The 21,611-nt window shown below is 40.2% G+C and overlaps 1 protein-coding gene across 9 annotated transcripts in view; it reads right to left on the minus strand.

Moving 5' to 3' along the window:
- Positions 1-491: 491 nt before the first annotated feature.
- The window catches only part of EPHA7 (EPH receptor A7), a 269,519-nt gene continuing 248,399 nt past the window's right edge, over positions 492-21,611 (minus strand). For all 9 annotated transcript variants that reach the window (XM_040350116.1, XM_040350113.1, XM_040350111.1 and 6 more), the window contains 3 exons: positions 17,059-17,252; positions 9,640-9,795; positions 492-2,592 (listed from right to left, as the gene is read on the minus strand). In XM_040350116.1, the coding sequence (XP_040206050.1) occupies positions 2,478-2,592; positions 9,640-9,795; positions 17,059-17,252 (465 nt within the window). In that variant the 3' untranslated portion in view covers positions 492-2,477. The remainder of the gene's footprint in view (positions 2,593-9,639; positions 9,796-17,058; positions 17,253-21,611) is intronic.

Consider the following 21,611-nt stretch of genomic DNA (forward strand, 5'->3'; position numbering starts at 1 on the left):
CAAAATTAGATTTACCAAACTTAAAAGAATGTGTAGCCATTAAAACAACAAATAGATAGAATATATAAAACACTGCACAGTATATTCATTTAAAAATGTTATAATTTGACAAATGTAAAAATAAGTGTTTACCTACTGTATAATATATTTCTTTTTTATGTTTTACATAGTTGACTGATTGTATTGTTGGCCATGTAATGTTATGTAATGCAGTATTATCTGTACCTAAGTAGCTTACTGCCCATTTCTATTAAACTTGCTGAGGGCATTTTACCCATACTATAAAAATATGTTGTATCCCATTATTTCTGTTGATATTGTCAAGAGTCTGTAAAATGACTTTTGGGCACTGTCACAGCTTGCCTTTCTTGAAATACTGATCCAGCTGGGCAGAACCATTTCATACTATCACACTTGATTTCCAAATAAAAAGCTGTTCCTGGGTGGTCCCATAAAAAGAAACAGAAATAATCCTTCAACAGACCACATCATACTTCCAAAAATATATTTACAGTCTATTACAAAGATTACAAATGGAAGTGTCTATGAAATGGAAATATTGTAAATGCGATTTAGTATTTTCTTTTTAAGGAAACATCTTAGAAATGATCTTTTTTTCCTAACAATCAAATAAATAAAATGTCATAAAATAACAATGTACAGAGATCTGAATGAGTGTAAAGTAACAGAAGTAGAAGAGATAATCTGTTTGTGTTTTCTGCAGCCATCTTTGGTCCTATATGGTAAAATACATAATGTAGCATTGAAATACCTGTTTTTGTGATCCTCTGCAAGTAAAATAGAAAAATATAGTGCATTTCAACATATTCAGAGCTCACTACAGAGAAATGTGTGTACAAAACAAGACAGTATAAATAAAATTTACACACTTTACACTGAAACATTTACAATTTCTGTGGATGCCCACATAATCAAAGAAGACCAATTTCTGATCCCTGGGATCTTTCTTTAAGCAACCCAAATCTTTTCGGAAGGACAGGATTCTACATGATGGGTCATCCACCATCTAACATATTTTACAAATATATCTCTTACTCTAAAGTTATGCACAGAGGGAATATTTAGAAAGACACAATTCATTATTGCTTCTGGTAGACAGAAAAAAAAGACGAAAACTGTTCTCGTCTGATAGTTACCTACTTAAAAAACAAAGGTACTAACCTATTTAATGTGATGCAGTGAGGGCTGGTTTACTATAGTAGTGCATATTGCTTCAGTCCGTGTTTACTTTAAATACCCAACCAGGCTTGTGGGAGTTTAAAAAGGTTGGACACTTCCTGAACCTGATTAGATATTTGAAAAAAAAAAAAAAAACACAGTCTACACTGAAAATGACTAATTTAGTTAACCAGTCCTAAAGAGTGGGTGTTTTAACATGTCAAACTCTTTAAAACATAAGAGCTACCCTTTTCACCCTGATATATAAATACAAAATCTAAAACCATACAATCAAATAGGAATTGCATTTTACAAGATCTTGTACAAAATATAATTTGGCTATTTCAAATTGTTGTAAAAAGAAAAGAAAAAAAAAAAGCTGATTTCTCAGTCACCTTGCAGTTATCGCAGGCAGTGAAAGGTTTAGACAGTGACTTTATCACAATAGTCTTTTTTTTATTAAAATTGACATTCGCATAGGGAAGGCTTGATACTTTACAGTACTGTTTCTTGTACGTATTTTAGGAGACCCTGTTTCTCAGAGAATTAAATAACTCTCAATTTAGCAATTTATAAATCACATAATGTTTTCACTGTGTACGCTGTATCAAAGGTGCCATGGCCGCACTGAGTGCCATTATTGCTTTGTATTCAGCAAGTCTTTAGAAAATATCTAAAAATAAACAGTTATTAACCTGCAGATTTTACTCACCAGCTGATGATTTACCAACATCTACATAGATATCTAAGATGCCTAAATAACAGCATTCAAAATATAACTTGTAATCATGCCAAAGTCTCCTAATCTGTGTGCAATTAAACATATTTACCCTCAAAAGAAAATCTAAGGAGAATAACACATTAAAAAATAAGGTTATATCATAAAACACAGCTTAAGGAAAATAGTTTGCCGTATTTACCAACAATCTTGAGATTTTGTCCAACAAATATATTCTTTTTCAAAATTATTTATGTACAGTACATTTGAAAAAAGTTCATTGGGCAAAAAGGAGGTTAAAGAGCTCTATTTTGTTGTTTTTGATCAGGTAGTACTTTGTTATTACTGCTGTTTTCCTTGCCACATAGTTTTGATCCAATTTCTCACTCAGGTAAGGTCCGGTGGCACTTAGGAGTTCAAGTCTGTAGGTGCTTGAGGATCTAGTTGGTTTTCATCTACTGCAGAAACTGTAGTACAGAAGGCTCAGTAAACTGAGCATATTCTAGCAGCAGTTATTGTATAGTGAAGGCCAGTGCTGTTATCTCATAGTCCTTCCTCCCTTTTTAGGGAGGGCTTTCTATCACACCTGTATCCCTGTTCCATGAAGGTGTAACATTTGTGCTCTCATAGTCTGAATACTGCTCATAATCTTCTTTTGGTGGCCGACCAATGAAATTCCTAAGCTCATGACATCACTGTGGAAAGAAACATAGCTTTAAGGCCCTTTTTAGATATGAAATGTAAAAAACATAAATGAATACACTGTATCACAAAAAGCCTGTTAATGGGCATTCCTTGTTGGTGGTTCCAGGACACAGACTCTTTCTGGACCTTTAGAGCCTGTGTCAGTGGGCTTTGGACTCAATAGGCAAATGCAGCTTGCTTTTAAAATGCTGAGATTAGATTATTCAGAAATCATTGACAGTTTTATTTGACTTCCCTCTGCAATTCACTTGCTTCAAGCTGCTTTTGAGTTTCCAAAGACATTTTTTTGGAAAATAATCTAAAGTGAACAAAAGCCCATCAACATAGCCCTGGGAAGCAAGAAACTATGAAAGTTAGGTTTAAAAAATAAAATAAAAATAAAAGTTATATATACAATATCTCACAAAAGTGAGTATACCCCTCACATTTTTGTAAATATGTTATTATATCTTTTCATGTGACAACACTGAAGACATCTGTATAACATTGTACAGTTGTGTGAAAAAGTATTTGCCCCTTTTTGATTTTTTTTTTTGCATATTTGTAACACTTAAATGACTCAGATCATCCAAAAAATTATTATTACACAAATGTAACCAGAGTAAACACAAAATGCAGTTTTTAAAAGCTGGTTTCATTTATAAAGGCAAAACAGCTGTCCAAACCTGCTTGACTTTATGTGAAAAAGTAATTGCCCCTAAACCTAATAACTGTTTGTGCCACCCTTTCTTTAAAAGGATATCGGGGAACTGGAAAAAGTGCAGAGAAGGGCAACCAAACTAATAAGAGGCATTGAGGAAATGAATCTATTCACTCTAGAGAAGAGGAGATATGATCAACATGTACAAATATATAAGGGGTCCATATAGTGAACTTGGTGATGAGTTATTCACTTTACAGTCAACACAGAGGACAAGGGGGCACACTTTATGCCTAGAGGAAAAGAGATTTCATCTCCAAATATGGAAAGGTTTCTTCACAGTAAGAGCTGTGAAAATGTGAAATAGACTCCCTCCAGAGGTGGTTCTGGCCAGTTCAGTAGATTACTTAAAGAAAGGCCTGACCTCTTTCCTAAATGTACATAATATAACTGGGTACTGATATTTATAGGTAAAGTTGATCCAGGGAAAATCTGATGGGGGGGGGGGGGGCAGGAACAAATTTGTTCCTCTGCTGTAACTAATTGGATCATGCTTTGCTGGGTTTTTTTTTTGCATTCCTCTGGATCATCTGTGGGTATAGAATTGGGTATATGGGATTGTGTGATATTATTTTTTATTTTTATGGTTGAACTAGATGGTCTTTTTTTAACCTGACTAACTATGTAACTCTGTAATTGCAATCAAGCATTTGCGATAACTGGCAATGAGTCTTTCACATTGCTGTGGAGCAATTTTGGCCCACTCTTCTTTGCAGAATTGTTTTAATTCAGCCACATTGGAGGGTTTTCCCAGAATGAGCAGCCTGTGTAAGGTCATGATACAGCATCTCAATTGGATTTAAGTCTGGGCTTTGACTAGGCCACTCAAAACCTACATTTTGCTTTGTTTGAACCATTTGGAGGTGGACTTGCTGTTGTGTTTCGGATCATTGTCCTGCTTTATAACCCAAGCTTGAGGTCACAAACTGATAGCTGGAAATTCTCCTTTAGAATTTTCTGCAGAGCTCAGAATTCATGGTTCCATCATTTATTGTAAGTCGTTCAGGTCCCGAAGCTTTAAAGCAGCCTCAGACCATCTTGCTACCACCACCATGTCTGACTGTTGGTATGATGTTCTTGTTATGAAATGCTGTATTAGTTTTATGTCAGATGTAACGGGACGTACACCTTCCAAAAAGTTTAATTTTTGTCTCATCAATCCACAGAATATTTGCCTAAAAGTCTTGGGGATAATCAAGATGTTTTTTTGGTAAATATGAGATGAGCCTTTGTGTTATTTTTGGTCAGCAGTGACTTTGGCCTTGCAACTCTCCCACGGATGCCATTTTTGCCCAGTCTCTGGGGCTGCAAGAGTGCTGCCGGAACTGGGGAGCTACAGTTAACAAGTTAAGCCTGCAGTTCTTTAGATGTTGTTCTGGGTTCTTTTATGACCTCCTGGATGAGTCGTCGTCATGCTCTTGGAGTAATTTTGTAGGACGGCAACTCCTGGAAAGGTTCACCACTGTTAAAAGTTATCTCCATTTGTGGATAATGGCTCTCCCTGTGGTTCTCTGGAGTTCCAAAGCCTTAGAAATGGCTTTGAAACACTTCCTAGACCAATATATGTACATTCATTTGTTTCTAATCTTTTCTTGAATTGTTTTAGATTGTGGCATGATATGTGTTTTTTTGTGATGTGTTCTTCTATTTATGTGATTTCTTGATACAACAGGTCTGGCAGTGATCAGGCCTGGGTGTGGCAAGTGAAATTTAACTCAGCTTTCCAAAAAATTGTGGTTAAGATTCAGCATGGCAGGGGGCAATTCGTTTTTCACATGTGGGCCAGGCAGGTTTGAACAGCTTTTTTCCCTTAATAAATTAAATAATAATTTAAAAACTGCATCTAGGGATTTACTCAGGTTATCTTTGTGTAATATTAAAATTAGTTTGATGATCTGAATCATTAAAGTGTGAGAAATATGCAAAAAAAAAAAAAAAAAATCAGGAAGGGGCAAATACTTTTTCACACAACTGTAAATTTGCTGTTCCCCTCAAAATAACTCACACAGTAAACTGCTGGCAACAAAAGTGAGTACACCCCTAAGTAAAAATGTCCAAATTTGGCCCAAAGTGATAATATTGTGTGTGGCCATCATTATTTTCCAGCACTGCCTTAACTCTCCTGGGCATGGAGTTCATCAGAGATATACAGGTTGCCACTGGAGTCATCTTCCACTCCTCTATGACAACATCACAGAGCTGGTGGATGTTAGAGAACTTGCGCTTTTCCACCTTTAGCTTGAGGATGCATTACAGATGCTCAATAGGAGACATGCTTCGCCAGTCCATCACCTTTACCCTCAGCTTCTTTAGCAAGGCAGTGGTTGTACTGGAGGTGTGTTTGGGGTCATTATTATGTTGGAATACTGCCCTGTGGCCCAGTCTCCGAAGACAGGGGATCATGCTCTGCTTCAGTATGTCACAGTACAGGTTGGCATTCATGGTTCCCTCAATGAACTGTAGCTCCCCAGTTCCGGCAGCACTCTTGCAGCCCCAGACCATGACACTCCCACCACCATGGCTGACTGTAGGCAAGACACGCTTTTCTTTGTACTCCTCACCTGGTTGCCGCCACACATGCTCAACACCATCTGAACCAAATAAGTTTATCTTGGTCTCATCAGGACCACAGGACATGATCGATCACAAAAGGATTACCGATCCTTTGTTTACATTACGTGATCAGCTGTCATTGGCTGACATCTGTTCAAGTGGTAAGGGGCTGGGACCGGTACATGGATCTGTGATCACCCGAGTCACACTGACTCTGTGATCAAAGCACGTGCCGCGCGCGAAGGGGAGGACACCTATTGATGGCCCATGCTGTGGCCATCATTCGGCTATAGCACAGACGCTAAGTGGTTAATGTATGTATATCTGTCTACTTGTAAAAAAAAAAAAAATTCAATAAAACTGAGATTGAAACTAGAAGAGGCTTCCTTCTGGGATGACAGCCATGCAGACCAATTTGATGCAGTGTGTGGCGTATGGTCCACTGACAGGCTGACCCCCCCACTCCTTCAACCTCTGTAGCAATGCTGGCAGCACTTATACCTCTATTTCCCAAAGACAACCTCTGGATATGACACTGAGCGTGTGCACTCTACTTCTTTGGTCGACACAAGCTGGAGACCTATAGAAATAAGGCGGAATTACGATCGCCTCATCCCCGCAATTTTTGTATGATCTAAGAGCACGATCATCTTTTATCTTCATGTACGATCCCCTTTTTTGTTTAATAAATCCCTCCGTTTTCAACATATTACACTATTGGAGGCAATTTTTTTCTTTTTTCCTTTTGCACCCTCCTCGCTACATCCCCACTGGATGGATTTACTCAGTGGCGTACAGCAACAACAGCTGGAGTGAATACGTCTGGGAGAAGTGAGACCCGCACCCTGGAGGATTTCCACTATATGCTTACATATAGCACCTTCAAGGTAAGGGAACTACGAGACCTGTGAGGATATTGAGACACTCAACAGTTGTCAAAGTGAAATTATTGACCGTTCAACATACCATCGCATCTTCACCATTCAACATTATAACTCATTATCTCTTATAGACTGATCTGTCTATGTTCACCAATTCTTTTGATTTGTTTGTTTATCACTCACATTGTGATACATTTTGGTGAATTGAGCTTCACTTATTAGAAGTATTTGTTTGAAGTCTGGACTCACTTTTTTGATCTATTTCACTCATAAGTGTAGTCACCTAATTTATTTCTTTATTTGTGTATTTTATTACGTTCACCTCAGTTGTGGCTCTCACAGATTTGAAGCGATTATCATTTATTTATTTTTCTTCAATAAATTTTTCTTCAGACCACAGGACATGATCGATCACAAAAGGATTACCGATCCTTTGTTTACATTACGTGATCAGCTGTCATTGTCTGACATCTGTTCAAGTGGTAAGGGGCTGAGACCGGGACATGGATCTGTGATCACCCGAGTCACACTGACTCTGTGATCAAAGCACGTGCCGCGCGCAAAGGGGAGGACACCTATTGATGGCCTCCCAGAAATTGGGGTCCATGCTGTGGCCATCATTCGGCTATAGCACAGACGCTAAGTGGTTAATGTATGTATATCTGTCTACTTGTAAAAAAAAAAAAAAATCAATAAAACTGAGATTGAAACTAGAAGAGGCTTCCTTCTGGGATGACAGCCATGCAGACCAATTTGATGCAGTGTGTGGCGTATGGTCCACTGACAGGCTGACCCCCACACTCCTTCAACCTCTGTAGCAATGCTGGCAGCACTTATACCTCTATTTCCCAAAGACAACCTCTGGATATGACACTGAGCATGTGCACTCTACTTCTTTGGTCGACTATGGCAAGGCCTTTTGTGAGTGGAACCTGTCCTGTTAAACTGCTGTTTAGTTTTGGCCACCTTGCTGCAGCTCAGTTTCAGGGTCTTGGCAAATTTCCTATAGCCTAGGCCATCTTTATGTAGATCCTAAGAGAGTTCTTTGCCATGAGGTGCCATGTTGAACTTCCGGTGACCGGTATGAGAGCGTGAGAGCGATAACACAAAATTTAACACACCTGCTCCCCGTTCACACCTGAGACCTTGTAACACTAACGAGTCACATGACATTGGAGAATGGATAATTGGGCCCAATTTGGACATTTTCACTTAGGGGTGTACTCACTTTTGTTGCCAGCGGTTTAGACATTAATGGCTGTGTGTTGAGTTATTTTGAGGGGACAGCAAATTTACACTGTTATACAAGCTGTACACTCACTTCTTTACATTGTAGCAAAGTTTTATTTCTTTAGTGTTGTCACATAAAAAGATATAATAAAATATTTACAAAAATGTGAGGGATGTACTCACTTTTGTGAGATACTGTATCTATCTATAGATAGATATATCTATATAGATATAGCTATACATATAGCTATATCTATATAGATATAACTATATAGATATATCTATATATAAAATAGACTGAGGGGAACCTGCATGATTATTAGTAAATAAAACTATATGTTTAAACTGCAACTGCCATCTAACAATAAAACAGTTAAACACTCATTACCTTGTACAACATAGTAGTTTTTCTGACTTTTTAGTGAAGAGTATAGGGCCAGATTCAGATACATTTACGTTGCTCCATGGCAGCGTATCGTATCCCATTTACGTTACACCGCCACAGGTTTACAGCGTAAGTGCCTGATTCACAAAGCTCTTACCTGTAAACTTGCGGCGGTGTAACGTAAATTCGCTCGGCGCAAGCCCGCCTAATTCAAATGGGGCGGGCACCATTTAAATTAGGCGCGTTCCCGCGCCGAACGTACTGTTGCATCCTAAGATCCGACAGTGTAAGTCAATTACACCTGCCGGATCTTAGGGCTATCTATGCGGAACTGATTCTATGAATCAGTCGCATAGTTAGGACGGGCGGATCACAGAGATACGATGGCGTATCAGGAGATACCCTGTCGTATCTCTTTTGTGAATCTGGCCCATAGTGTTTAGCAAGTCCCATAAATTTTTATGTATTGAATGACATTCATTTTATTGCACAGTACAGAATGCTGTTAAGCTGGCCATATGTTTGTAAAATTTTGCTCAAAATTCCTTTAAGAATGCTCATTTGGCTTTATAATCGTTGGTTCATACTGATGTTCATTTACTATTGCATGATGAAAAGAAATTGAAGAAACAGGATGGAATTTTTTTCTCAAAAAAATCTCAAACGGTGTATGTGGCTTTCGTTGAGAAAAAAACATTATTTTCAAAAATGTAATCCTACTACTGCATGACCAGCTTTACTGTCCACCAAAAACACTAAGCAATTGATAGATTTGTTTAATAAAGTGGTTGTAAAGGTAGAAGGTTTTCCATTTTAATGCATAGAATGCAAAAAAAACTTGTGCAGCTCACCCCCTTATACTTACCCAAGCCCATTCTTGATCCATCGTTGTGCTTGAGAGCCGCAACTCTCTCTGCTTTCTCTCTCCACACAGGGCAGACTGATAGCAGAGGGAGCCATTGGCTCCTGCTGCTGTCAATCAAATCCTGTGGCAAGGGAGTGGGGGGGGTGTCCGGGCTGAGTCACAAAGTCTGTGTCAATGGAAACAGACAACATGGCTCGGAATTGAGCCCACAGATGTGCCACAGCAGGAAATGTCCTCCCATGGTGGCACACCAAAAAGAGGAGAAACTAAGAGCACTGGCAGGGGCCTAAGAAGAGGAGGATTAGGGCTGCTCTTTGCAAAACAATTGAGAAGGTAAGTATAACATGTTTGTTATTTAAAAAAAAAAAAAGCATTTACAATTACTTTAAATCATTAATCCCACAACCGTTACATTAAGCTTACTTGATAGTCATCCTGGCCACAGAATCAAGGGAATTGTATCCTGCTGAACTGAAATTTTCCTTATATCGTTCCATCTTAATAGCTTCTAGCCACTCTCCAACAGAGCAGAATGTTGAGAAATCAAGGGTGTTTTGGTCCAATAGTGGGCTTGCAGGTCTAAACATAAGTGTAAAAAAAACAAAATATCAGTAATTCAAGTTAATACACTTCATAGTGATGTGCTTAATGAAATGTAATTTATTAAAAATGGTTGGTTAGAGATTTAATCCTTAATCTGAAACGGTACCATATAATTCAGAAGATACTATTTATACAGTCACAACATTTCTCTGATATTGGGTAAAAGACTGCACTGGAATGTTTTCCACGTGCTGGTAGTACAGTGGATGATGTTACTACTGCTCTGGAACAGTAATACTATCTACCACAAAGCTTTCTAGGAAAATGTCTCTTTTTTCCATCCTGCCTCTCTCGTGTGAGTTGTGATGTCTAATGTCATTACAAAAGGCCAGAAAGATCAAACCCATTTTGCAGTAAAATAATGATATTACTGCTACAATATTTCTGGCAGAGGCAATGTTTTACACTTGGGTACAAATTAGGTTAATAGGCAGTTTCTCTGAGATATTAGCGTATTTTACATGCATGCCTTTCTCACACAGAAGTCTTGACATCATGTTAGGGTACATACCATGGCATTTCTTATACATGGCAGTGTCTTACATGACCATCACCCCAACATGTCAGTCCTTCTGGCAACATAGCAGTCTATCTGATAACATAGCAGTCTATCTGATAACATGGCAGCACTGGAAACAAACACAATTACTGGTACTTGTGCAATTGGGGGCAAAATCTTTATTTTTTTAGATTTTCCAGTTCTTTCACATGTGTGGCTCCAGACATTTTTTTGGCAAGCCACATCCCTTTTGAATTTATACCTATTTATAAATAAACCACACTCACTGTTTTTGCAAAGTTTTTACTTTTTCATTCCTACTCAGCTCCAACAATTTGCATATTTATGACTTAAACAACTGCAAGCATATGATATCAAAGTTGCTGTTGCTAAGAAGATGATGAATATGTTCTACAGTTTTTGCTGCTTGCAATATTAAAGCAGTATTAAACCCAAAACGAAAATTTAAATACCAGTATATTGATTATGCTTTATGCTTATTTTCTTTATTGCACCTGGTGAATCAGCCAGTAACACACTTCCTGTCTTAAGCAGCCCATAGTTGAAGTGGCTGATTTCCCTATACATACATTTTATGTGAACAAGGGAATCCTCCCCACTGAGCCTTTTGAATTCTCACAGGGTAGAGGCTTTCCCGCCATAAGAATACTCTGATCAGCACTGTCGGGCTATAGCCTGCAGCACTGATCGAGCAGGGATAACCTGATTGGGTGGTTGTACAGAAGTCATTCAGTAGATTAACTTCTGTACAACCAGAGTGCCCAAACATGAATTGAAATTTGGCTGGTCCCTGCTGAACTGGCCGAATTTTGATCCGTGTAGAGATGGCATTGTCAGTCTGGGGAAGGGTAGTGTTATGCCACGTACACGCGATTGGAATTTCCGATAAAAAAAGTCAGATCGGAGGAGCTGGTCAGAGACTGCGGACATGATACAGGAGACAGTCAGAGACTGCAGACATGATACAGGAGATGGTTAGAGGCTGGGGACCTAATCAGAGACTGCAGACAAGATCAGAAGCTGGGGACATGATCAGAGGCTGGGGACATGGTCAGGGGGTGCGGACATGGTCAGGGGGTGCGGACATGGTCAGGGGGTGCGGACATGGTCAGAGGCTGCGGACATGGTCAGGGGCTGAGGTCATGGTCAGGGGCTGTGGACGTGGTTAGGGGCTGCGGACATGGTCAGAGGCTGTGGACATGTCTGCCCGAGCATAGCTGAGCACAGCTGAGGTGAGCTAAGCGGGGATCGCCCCCCCCTGCTCAAGCATAGCCAAGCACAGCCGAGGTGAGTTGAGCAGGGACCACCCCCCGTCCAAGCACAGCAGAGGTGATCTGAGAACGCCCCTCTGCTCGAGCCCAGCAGGGACCGCCCCCCACCGAGCACAGCTGATTTCAGCCAAGGTGAACTAAGATTATTCCCCTGCTCGATTGTGGACTGCCCCCTCATCGCTCGAGCACAGCTGAGCACAGCCAAGGTAAGCTGAGACTACCCCTCTGCTCAAGCCCAGCCGAGCGTGGACTGCCCCCGGCCCGAGCACAGCCAAACCCAGCCGAGTACAGCACAGTCGAGGTGAACTAAGACTGCCCCTCTGCTCAAGCAAAGCTGAACCCAGCCAAGCCGGGACTGCCCCCCGCCCGAGCTCAGCCGAGCAGCTGCCATTCACATTACGCTGCTTTTATGGGGGACTGTATTTGTGCGGATTCGGTGGGGGGGCATTTTTGTGCGTGGGGGCTTTCTTGACGCCCCCCACAAAGTGCCGCCCTAGGTCTGTGCCTTATCGGCCTAGGCCAAGACACACCAATGTCTATAACCACTCTACGGGCTACTGACATCAAAGGACAATGACACAACTGTCACAGAAAAGCATAAGGAACTTTGAAAATGGGCTGTGATTGGACAGCCTGCCATTGACTTCATGTGCTAACTTGAAGGTAAAAGCACATAAAATTCAAGTATTTTAATTGTTTAGTTGCAGCATTTTTCCTTCCTATAAATAATTTTGCTACACTTGCAACGTGGCTTTAAAATTAATAGAAATTTTGACTAAACCAGCAAGAGTTAATACCCTAGTCCAGCCCCTCCTTCTAGGAGTGTCTACTTACTGCCACACTGTCTGTACAACCCCTTCCCTCCCTACATACCAATTTATGTTGCTACCAGGGGAGGAGCAAAGGTGAACTAAGGGCCCATTTACACTTGCTTTGGCTCCACCAAGGATTCGGACAGGCTTTGTTAAAGCTCTCTGAACACCAGTCAAATCTCCTGTCACTAAATAAAATGGTTAGCTTACAGTCCTATTTACACCTTGCTTCTGCTATCCTTTGGCTTTGCTTCAAAAATTATACCCCATGTAGCTTCAGTGGTGCTTCAAAGTGTCTTCAAAGCCTCAATAGAAGTCTATGGCAAAGCTCGCTTGAAGCCCCACTGAATCCTCATCGAAGCCCCACAAAGCCTCACCGAAGCCTCATCGAAGCCCCACTGAAGCCTTATTGAAGCACCAAGTGCAGATGTAAACACGACTGTAAGCTAACCATTTTATTTAGTGACAGGCGGTTTGACTGGCGTTCAGAGAACCCTTGTTTTGAAGCAAGAGTAAACTAGCCCTTACTTGAGTGACAACTCTGAGTCTGCTGTGACTCCTGACATCACATCTAAAATGGCAGCACCCAAGAGCAGTCTCAGGGCATTTGTAATCTTTTTCTGCTAAAAAAAATCCATAAAATCCATTTGACACACATGAACTTATGGGAAGATTGTTATTGAAATAAATGATCTGTTTAAAAAAAATAATGATGATGAAACCTTGTGCTTTGACTAAGCATTGATTATCTGGCTCAGAGTTAATTGTCCTTTGCAAGCACATCCTAATGCCCAGAGGTGCAGACACTTTTAGACACATGTTCACATGTGCCTACTAGATGCCTTTAACTATAATAAATGCAGCCTCCAATGCAGACATAGGCCCAGATTCACAAAGCACTTACGTCGACGTATTTCCAGATACGCCGCGTAAGTGCAAATATGCGCCGTCGTATCTATGCGCCGGACTAAGAAACTAAGATACGCCTGAAAATAGGCTTCATCCGACCGACGTAACTTGCCTAAGCAGGCGTAGAGTGGGAGCATATTTACGCTGGACGTATTTGCCGCTCCCATTGATTTTCTATTCACATATGCAAATGAGGGAGATACGCCGATTCACGAACGTACGTCCGTCCGACGCAGTGCGCGTAAAGTTATGCCCCATAAAGGAGGTGTAACTCAGCAGCATCCATGCAAAGGGAACACAATCCGACGTATTTTACGTAGTTTACGTAGGACGTGAATATGGCTGGGCGTAGGTTACGTTCACGTCGTAGGCAGTGATCGGACGTATCTTCGGGAGTAGTTCCGACGTGATTCTGAGCATGCGCACTGGTATGCATCCACGGGACGGTGCATGCGCCGTTCGTTATTCGTATCTGTCTGGCGCTCGGCCAATCATTTGCATGGGGTCACACCTCATTTGCATGGCTCACGCCCACTTCCACATACGCCGGCTTACGCTTAGGAAACCCAGCGCAGATTTGGCAGCACTGGCTTTGTGAATTCAGTGCTTGTCTCTCTGCGCTGGGTCGGCGTAGCGTAAAGAAGATACGCTACAGCGGCATAAATATGCGCCGCTGTTTGTGAATCCGGGCCAATGTCCGTAGCAGCAATGGATTTTAACATGCACTTTATCCCCAATGAGATATGAGGCTGCTGTGACCTGTCCTTCATTTGCAGTACAGCTGTGTTTGCAAACACAGACTGTAATGCCGTGTACACACGATAATTTTTCAGCATGAAAAAAATATGTTTTTCGGGTATTTTGAAAAAACAAAGTTTTTCCAACGTCATCATTAAAACGACGTTGTCCACACACCATCATTTTTAAAAAATGCTCTAGCAAAGCGCGGTGACGTACAACACGTACAACGGCACTCTAAAGGGGAAGTTCCATGCGGATGACGCCACCCTTGGGACTGCTTTAGCTGATTCCGTGTTAGTAAAAGACGATTCGCGCTTTTCTGTCTGTTACAGCGTGATGAATGTGCTTACTCCATTATGAATGGTAGTTTACCAGAATGAGCACTCCCATCTCAAAACTTGCTTCTGAGCATGCACGGGTTTTTAACGTTGTTTTAGCCCCCACACGATAATTTTTTACAACCCGAAAAACAACATAGATTAAAACGTCATTAAAAAATGCAGCTTGTCAGAATTTTTCTTTTACGTTTTTCAGAAGCCAAAAAATTATGTGAAGCCCACACGCCATCATTTTAAATTACATTTTTTAAAAACTACGTTTTTTTCATGCTGAAAAATGATTGCGTGTACGCGGCATAAGCACTTGGGGACTTGTGTCTAAAAGCATCAGCTGCATTATCAGGGAAAATAAGTCTATGCAAAGGAGCCATACAAACCACTTTGTATTGCATATAGTGCTAGACAAATGAAGCTTAATAGGATAAATTGCTTTGCTACTGAAGCCAAGCAGCTACACTACACCCAGTCTTTTCCCTCTCAGGATCTAGACCCCCACGGTGGTTTATTAGAAGTCTGTGATCTCTCAATGACCTGTAACTAACAGAAGCAATAAAAAAAAAAAAGCTGCCATCGATATTATCAGATCAAGCTACCTATCCATCACTATTCAGAAAAAACATAAACAAATGGAAGGGAGCTTTTGTGGAGTTAGTTGTATTAGTAAACTCTACTGTAAAAAATGGATTATCATATTATAGCTTTGTAAATATTTATGAGGAACTTGCATAAGGCGAGGGGTAAAAAATAAAAATACTTAAATTTCCATGCAGTTGTAAGGCTGCGTACACACAGTCGGTCAAAACCGATGGAAACGGACTGAAGGACCGTTTCATCGGTCCAAACCGATGGTGTGTGGGCCCCATCGGTCAGTTATCCTTCAGTCAAAAATTTTAAAGCTTTAAAATTGAACCGATGGACGCCTAACCAATAGGTCAAAACCGACGGTTAGTATGCATAAGCATCGGTTAAAAACCTGTGCATGCTCAGAATCAAGTCGACGCATGCTTGGAAGCATTGAACTTAATTTTTCTCAGCACGTCGTTGTGTTTTACGTCACTGCGTTGGACTCGAAAGTTTTTTTAACTGATGGTGTGTAGGCACATCAGACCATCAGTCAGCTTCATCGGTTAACCGATGACAATGGTCCTTCGGACCGTTCTCATCGGATGGACTAATCGTGTGTACGCAGCCTAAAGAGTAGAGGCTTTGGATGAAATCCGCACAGGTGTATCTATACTTAAGCCAGTCATGCATGGATCGAAATTCAGGCGGTTCAGCAGAGACTAGTGGAATTTTGATCCATGAATGAGCAGGCTGATTGTACCCAAATTGATCCATCAATCAACTTGGGTACAGCCACCCTGTCAGATTTTTAGAATGTGATTACCGCCTACCTGCTAGCACTAATCATTGTGTTCTGCCAGCCAGGAAGACTTCAGCTGTGGGATCAGGGCACCACCAGTGCAGAGCCTGCTTAGGAATGTCAGCAGGCAGGTGTGAGTGCATCTGCACACACAGTGAGGTGAAGACGTTTGGAGGATAGCCTGATGTCAAGAAGGTCAGCAAATATGTCACTTCTCTCCAGGAAAAACATCAGGGACAGACTGAAATTCTGCAAAAAGTACAGGGATTGGACTGCTGAGGACTGGGGTAAAGTAATTTTCTCTGATGAGTCCCTTTTTCGATTGCTTGGGGCATCTGGAAAAAACATTGTCTGGAGAAGAAAAGGTGAGTGCTACCATCAGTCCTGTGCCATGCCATGCCTGGCCTGACCCCCCACTACACCCTAGAAGTGAAAAAGTATTACTTAATTTTAAGTACATTTTTGTTTTACATACATGCTCTGGTCCCATTGTGTACTTAAAAGTGGGGTATGTCTGTATGTATGCATCCTGAGACTGAATATTCATGTCTGGGGTTGCTTCTGAGTCACAATTTTGCCTAAGAACACAACCATGAAAAAAGAATGGTACAAAAAATATCCTCCAAGAGCAACTTCTCTCAACCATCCATAAACAGTTTGGTGATGAACAATGCCTTTTCCAGAATGATGGAGCACCTTGCCATAAAGCAATAGTGATAACTAAGTGGCTTGGAGAACAAAACATATAAATGTTGGGTCCATGGCCAGGAAACTCCCCAGACCTTAATCCCATTGAGAACTTGTGGTCGATATTCAAGAGGCGGGTGAACAAAAAAAAAACCACAAATGACAAACTCCAAGCATTGATTATGTAAGAATGGGCTGCCATCAGTCAGGATGTGGCCCAGAAGTTGATCGACAGCATGCCAGGGCGAATCAGAGGTCTGGAAAAAGGGTCAACACTGGAAATATTGACTCTTTTTTTTATGAACTGCTTGTAGTTATACTATAGTATACCATACCAACATCTGACAAAAAGACCTAAAAAGACTGAAGCAACAGACTTCGTGAAAATGTATATTTGTGTCATTCTCAAAACTTTTGGCCACAGATGTGCTGCTTTCTACAGCTAAGGTTTGGGATTTTTTATAACATCCAGTGTGCATGAGGTCTAACAGTATGAGACAAGCAAATAAACCAGTAAAACACATTTGTATTATATTCAAATATAACAAAACATATTTATAAATGTTTTTACTTTGTGTATATAGACAACAACTTTTACCTATTACAAGTATTCATTGGAGTTTTCAAACTGTTGGGATTGCGAATCATTTTGTCTAGAATACCAACAATTTGTTCAAATTTGGGCCTTTCCCCACGTTCCTTCTGCCAACAATCTAACATCAGTTGATGAAGACAAGCAGGACAGTCCATTGGTGCTGGTAACCGATAACCTTCCTCGATAGCCTTTATGACCTAATAATTAAACAGAAATATTTCTACATAAACATCAATTTTGTTTCGACATTTGTAGCATACTTAACAAAGCTATGAATTATTGTGTGCATAGAGTTTATTCATATATAAGGTCATATTGGTCGTCTCGGCTAAAAACCACCAGTATTTAAGTGAACAGAATGTTACAGTATAATTCACAAGACAGATTTATACTGATGTTGGATACTCATTAAGTATCCAATATTTATCGTGGATACAAAGGTAAAGCCCTATGAGAAGGCAGCAAGGCCTGGGAAAAATACTTATCTTTTGATGTCACTGATGATTTGTTTCAGAGGAAATCAAATGTTTTAAAGGTTGAATTTAATGAATATATGTCTTTTTTTCCACCTTTGTAGCCTAGCAACTGTACAGTATATCTGACCAAATACCTTATCCATTATTCTTAAAATACAACCCTACTTATTCTAATGCATTTTATATAATTAGGGCCTGTCCAAAATATAACCAGACATTCAATATGTATTTATAGAAGGAGTAACTAAAATCTGCAGGGCTCTGGTGTTACCCTTCTACATAACTCGTCTATATGTCACAATAAAAATCTCTGACAGCCCTGTTTTTTTGTTGTTAAATTAGCATGCCAGAGGCTCAAACAGCATGTAACAGAACAATACAAGGAATAGGAATTAAAAAGCAAAGTTGCTTTAGTCTGTGTAATATGCAAGGTGAACAAACAGCTGGCCTATAAGGCAGAAAAGCAGATAAACCTGGGACACCTTACCTCATAAAACACCAGTAAAATTGTAATAGCCCAAAGGAATAGTGATAAAGAATAATACATTTAAACAGAAGCAAAAACCTGTTTTCAAAACCATTGGCCCATGATGTGATGTCATAATTCCTTCAGTTATGACACAAGGGCTTTGTCCTTCTCACTCCCTGTCTTTCCTGAACATGCTTTAAGTAAGCAGGGGGTGAAACCAAAGATGTATTGCTTCATAAAAAATAATTTCCAACATGCCTAATGTATCGCAGGGATGGGTGGGGGAGAAAACAAAAGTGCCATTTTGTGGAAGCCAAGGCCGAGGAGCATAAGGAACAAAACTCCAACACCTGGAAAAACATGCTTTTGCTACAGCTAGTATTTACATACATTCTTTTTAATCAGTTATACCAAGATTGTAACTAAATCTTATGGTATACCAACCTAGTATTTAAAACCTCATTAACATTTTGCCTGTGAACATTCCGCAGAGAAGTTCAGGTTACTGGAGGTATAGTTACCTATAGTTCAAACAAACCAAACACTTGTATTTTCTAATCCAATAATAATAATATACAATAATGCAGCGCCTTATATAAAGTGCATGATAATTACAATGAAAGATATTGCTTAACATGTGAAGAAAAGGTGTCAAAAATTTTAAGCAAAAAAAAAAAAAGCAAAAAAAGGGAGTCGAAAGTGTGTATTCCATGAAGACAAATAATGTGTATAACAACACCAGTATCCCTATACAGTAGATGTTCCTCAGGAGTTGCTTCGTATACAGGGAGTGCAGAATTATTAGGCAAATGAGTATTTTGACCACATCATCCTCTTTATGCATGTTGTCTTACTCCAAGCTGTATAGGCTCGAAAGCCTACTACCAATTAAGCATATTAGGTGATGTGCATCTCTGTAATGAGAAGGTGTGTGGTCTAATGACATCAACACCCTATATCAGGTGTGCATAATAATTAGGCAACTTCCTTTCCTTTGGCAAAATGGGTCAAAAGAAGGACTTGACAGGCTCAGAAAAGTCAAAAATAGTGAGATATCTTGCAGAGGGATGCAGCACTCTTAAAATTGCAAAGCTTCTGAAGCGTGATCATCGAACAATCAAGCGTTTCATTCAAAATAGTCAACAGGGTCGCAAGAAGCGTGTGGAAAAACCAAGGCGCAAAATAACTGCCCATGAACTGAGAAAAGTCAAGCGTGCAGCTGCCAAGATGCCACTTGCCACCAGTTTGGCCATATTTCAGAGCTGCAACATCACTGGAGTGCCCAAAAGCACAAGGTGTGCAATACTCAGAGACATGGCCAAGGTAAGAAAGGCTGAAAGACGACCACCACTGAACAAGACACACAAGCTGAAACGTCAAGACTGGGCCAAGAAATATCTCAAGACTGATTTTTCTAAGGTTTTATGGACTGATGAAATGAGAGTGAGTCTTGATGGGCCAGATGGATGGGCCCGTGGCTGGATTGGTAAAGGGCAGAGAGCTCCAGTCCGACTCAGACGCCAGCAAGGTGGAGGTGGAGTACTGGTTTGGGCTGGTATCATCAAAGATGAGCTTGTGGGGCCTTTTCGGGTTGAGGATGGAGTCAAGCTCAACTCCCAGTCCTACTGCCAGTTTCTGGAAGACACCTTCTTCAAGCAGTGGTACAGGAAGAAGTCTGCATCCTTCAAGAAAAACATGATTTTCATGCAGGACAATGCTCCATCACACGCGTCCAAGTACTCCACAGCGTGGCTGGCAAGAAAGGGTATAAAAGAAGAAAAACTAATGACATGGCCTCCTTGTTCACCTGATCTGAACCCCATTGAGAACCTGTGGTCCATCATCAAATGTGAGATTTACAAGGAGGGAAAACAGTACACCTCTCTGAACAGTGTCTGGGAGGCTGTGATTGCTGCTGCACGCAATGTTGATGGTGAACAGATCAAAATACTGACAGAATCCATGGATGGCAGGCTTTTGAGTGTCCTTGCAAAGAAAGGTGGCTATATTGGTCACTGATTTGTTTTTGTTTTGTTTTTGAATGTCAGAAATGTATATTTGTGAATGTTGAGATGTTATATTGGTTTCACTGGTAAAAATAATTAATTGAAATGGGTATATAATTTTTTTTGTTAAGTTGCCTAATAATTATGCACAGTAATAGTCACCTGCACACACAGATATCCCCCTAAAATAGCTAAAACTAAAAACAAACTAAAAACTACTTCCAAAAATATTCAGCTTTGATATTAATGAGTTTTTTTGGGTTCATTGAGAACATGGTTGTTGTTCAATAATAAAATTAATCCTCAAAAATACAACTTGCCTAATAATTCTGCACTCCCTGTAGATGTTCATTTTGGAGGCAACAACTCGCCTGGAAGTGTGATATGGCTGAGTGGATCTCTAGAACCATGCTTCATTTACCCTTAGTTTGAAATATAAGAGGTGGTGCCATTGGAGTATACATGCCGCAGTGGTTCCTTATGCTGGTTTTGGCGCATATGCTGCTGTAATGGTAGCCATTCACTCTGGTGAGTTTTAAAATCACTCAATGTTGGTGGATGGTCAGTGAAGAGCCTCCTGAGGAACATCTATATGAAAACTGGTGTTATTATACACAGTACTGGTCTTCACTTTGGGACTCCCCTTTTTTTTATTACAGTAAAACCTTGGTTTGCGAGCATAATTTGTTCCAGAAACATGCTTGTAATCCAAAGCACTTGTATATCAAAGCAAATTTCCCCATAAGAAATAATAGAAACTTAAATGATTAGTTCCACAACCATTTATTCATATGTAGGTCCTTCAGTTTATAGTCCATATAAAAAGATTATAGCAATGTGATAGGTTGTGTAACCATAAAATATCCATCCACAAGGGGATTAGAAGCAAAATCCAGCAGGAGCTACAGAGTATAAAAGAGAAGAGAGGCACCTCTAAATGTAGCAATTTGTTGCTATATGTTGTACCTTCATTAAATGTAACCATATTGCTACACTTATGCCCTGTACACACGATCAGTTCATCCGATGAAAACGGTCTAATGGATTTTTTCATCAGATATCCGATGAAGCTGACTTTTATCAGTCTTGCCTACACACCATCAGTTAAAAAAACGTTTGTGTCAGAACGCGGTGACGTAAAACACAACGACGTGCTGAGAAAAATGAAGTTCAATGCTTCCGAGCATGCGTCGACTTGATTCTGAGCATGCGTTGGTATTTAACCGATGGATTTCCCCACAGACAATCGTTTTTTTTCTATTGGTTTTTTACCATCAGATAATTTTAAAACAGGTTCTAAGTTTTTTCACTGATGGGAAAAAAAACTGATGGGGCCCACACACGATCGGTTCGTCTGATGAAAACGGTCCATCAGACCGTTTTCATCAGACGAACCAATCGTGTGTACGCGGCATTCGAGGCGCCTCTCTTATAATAAGACGCTACTCTTATATCAAGACATCGCTTGTACATCAAGTGAAAATGTATTTAAAAATGTTGCTTGTCTTGCAAAATTTTCTCAAACCGAGTTACTCTCAAACCAAGGTTTTACAGTATTGGACTTTATATTTTTGACACTGTTTATTCACATTAAGCAATAACTTT

Source organism: Rana temporaria, chromosome 4 (genome assembly GCF_905171775.1).
Source record: "Rana temporaria chromosome 4, aRanTem1.1, whole genome shotgun sequence".
Classification (NCBI taxonomy): Eukaryota; Metazoa; Chordata; class Amphibia; order Anura; family Ranidae; genus Rana; species Rana temporaria.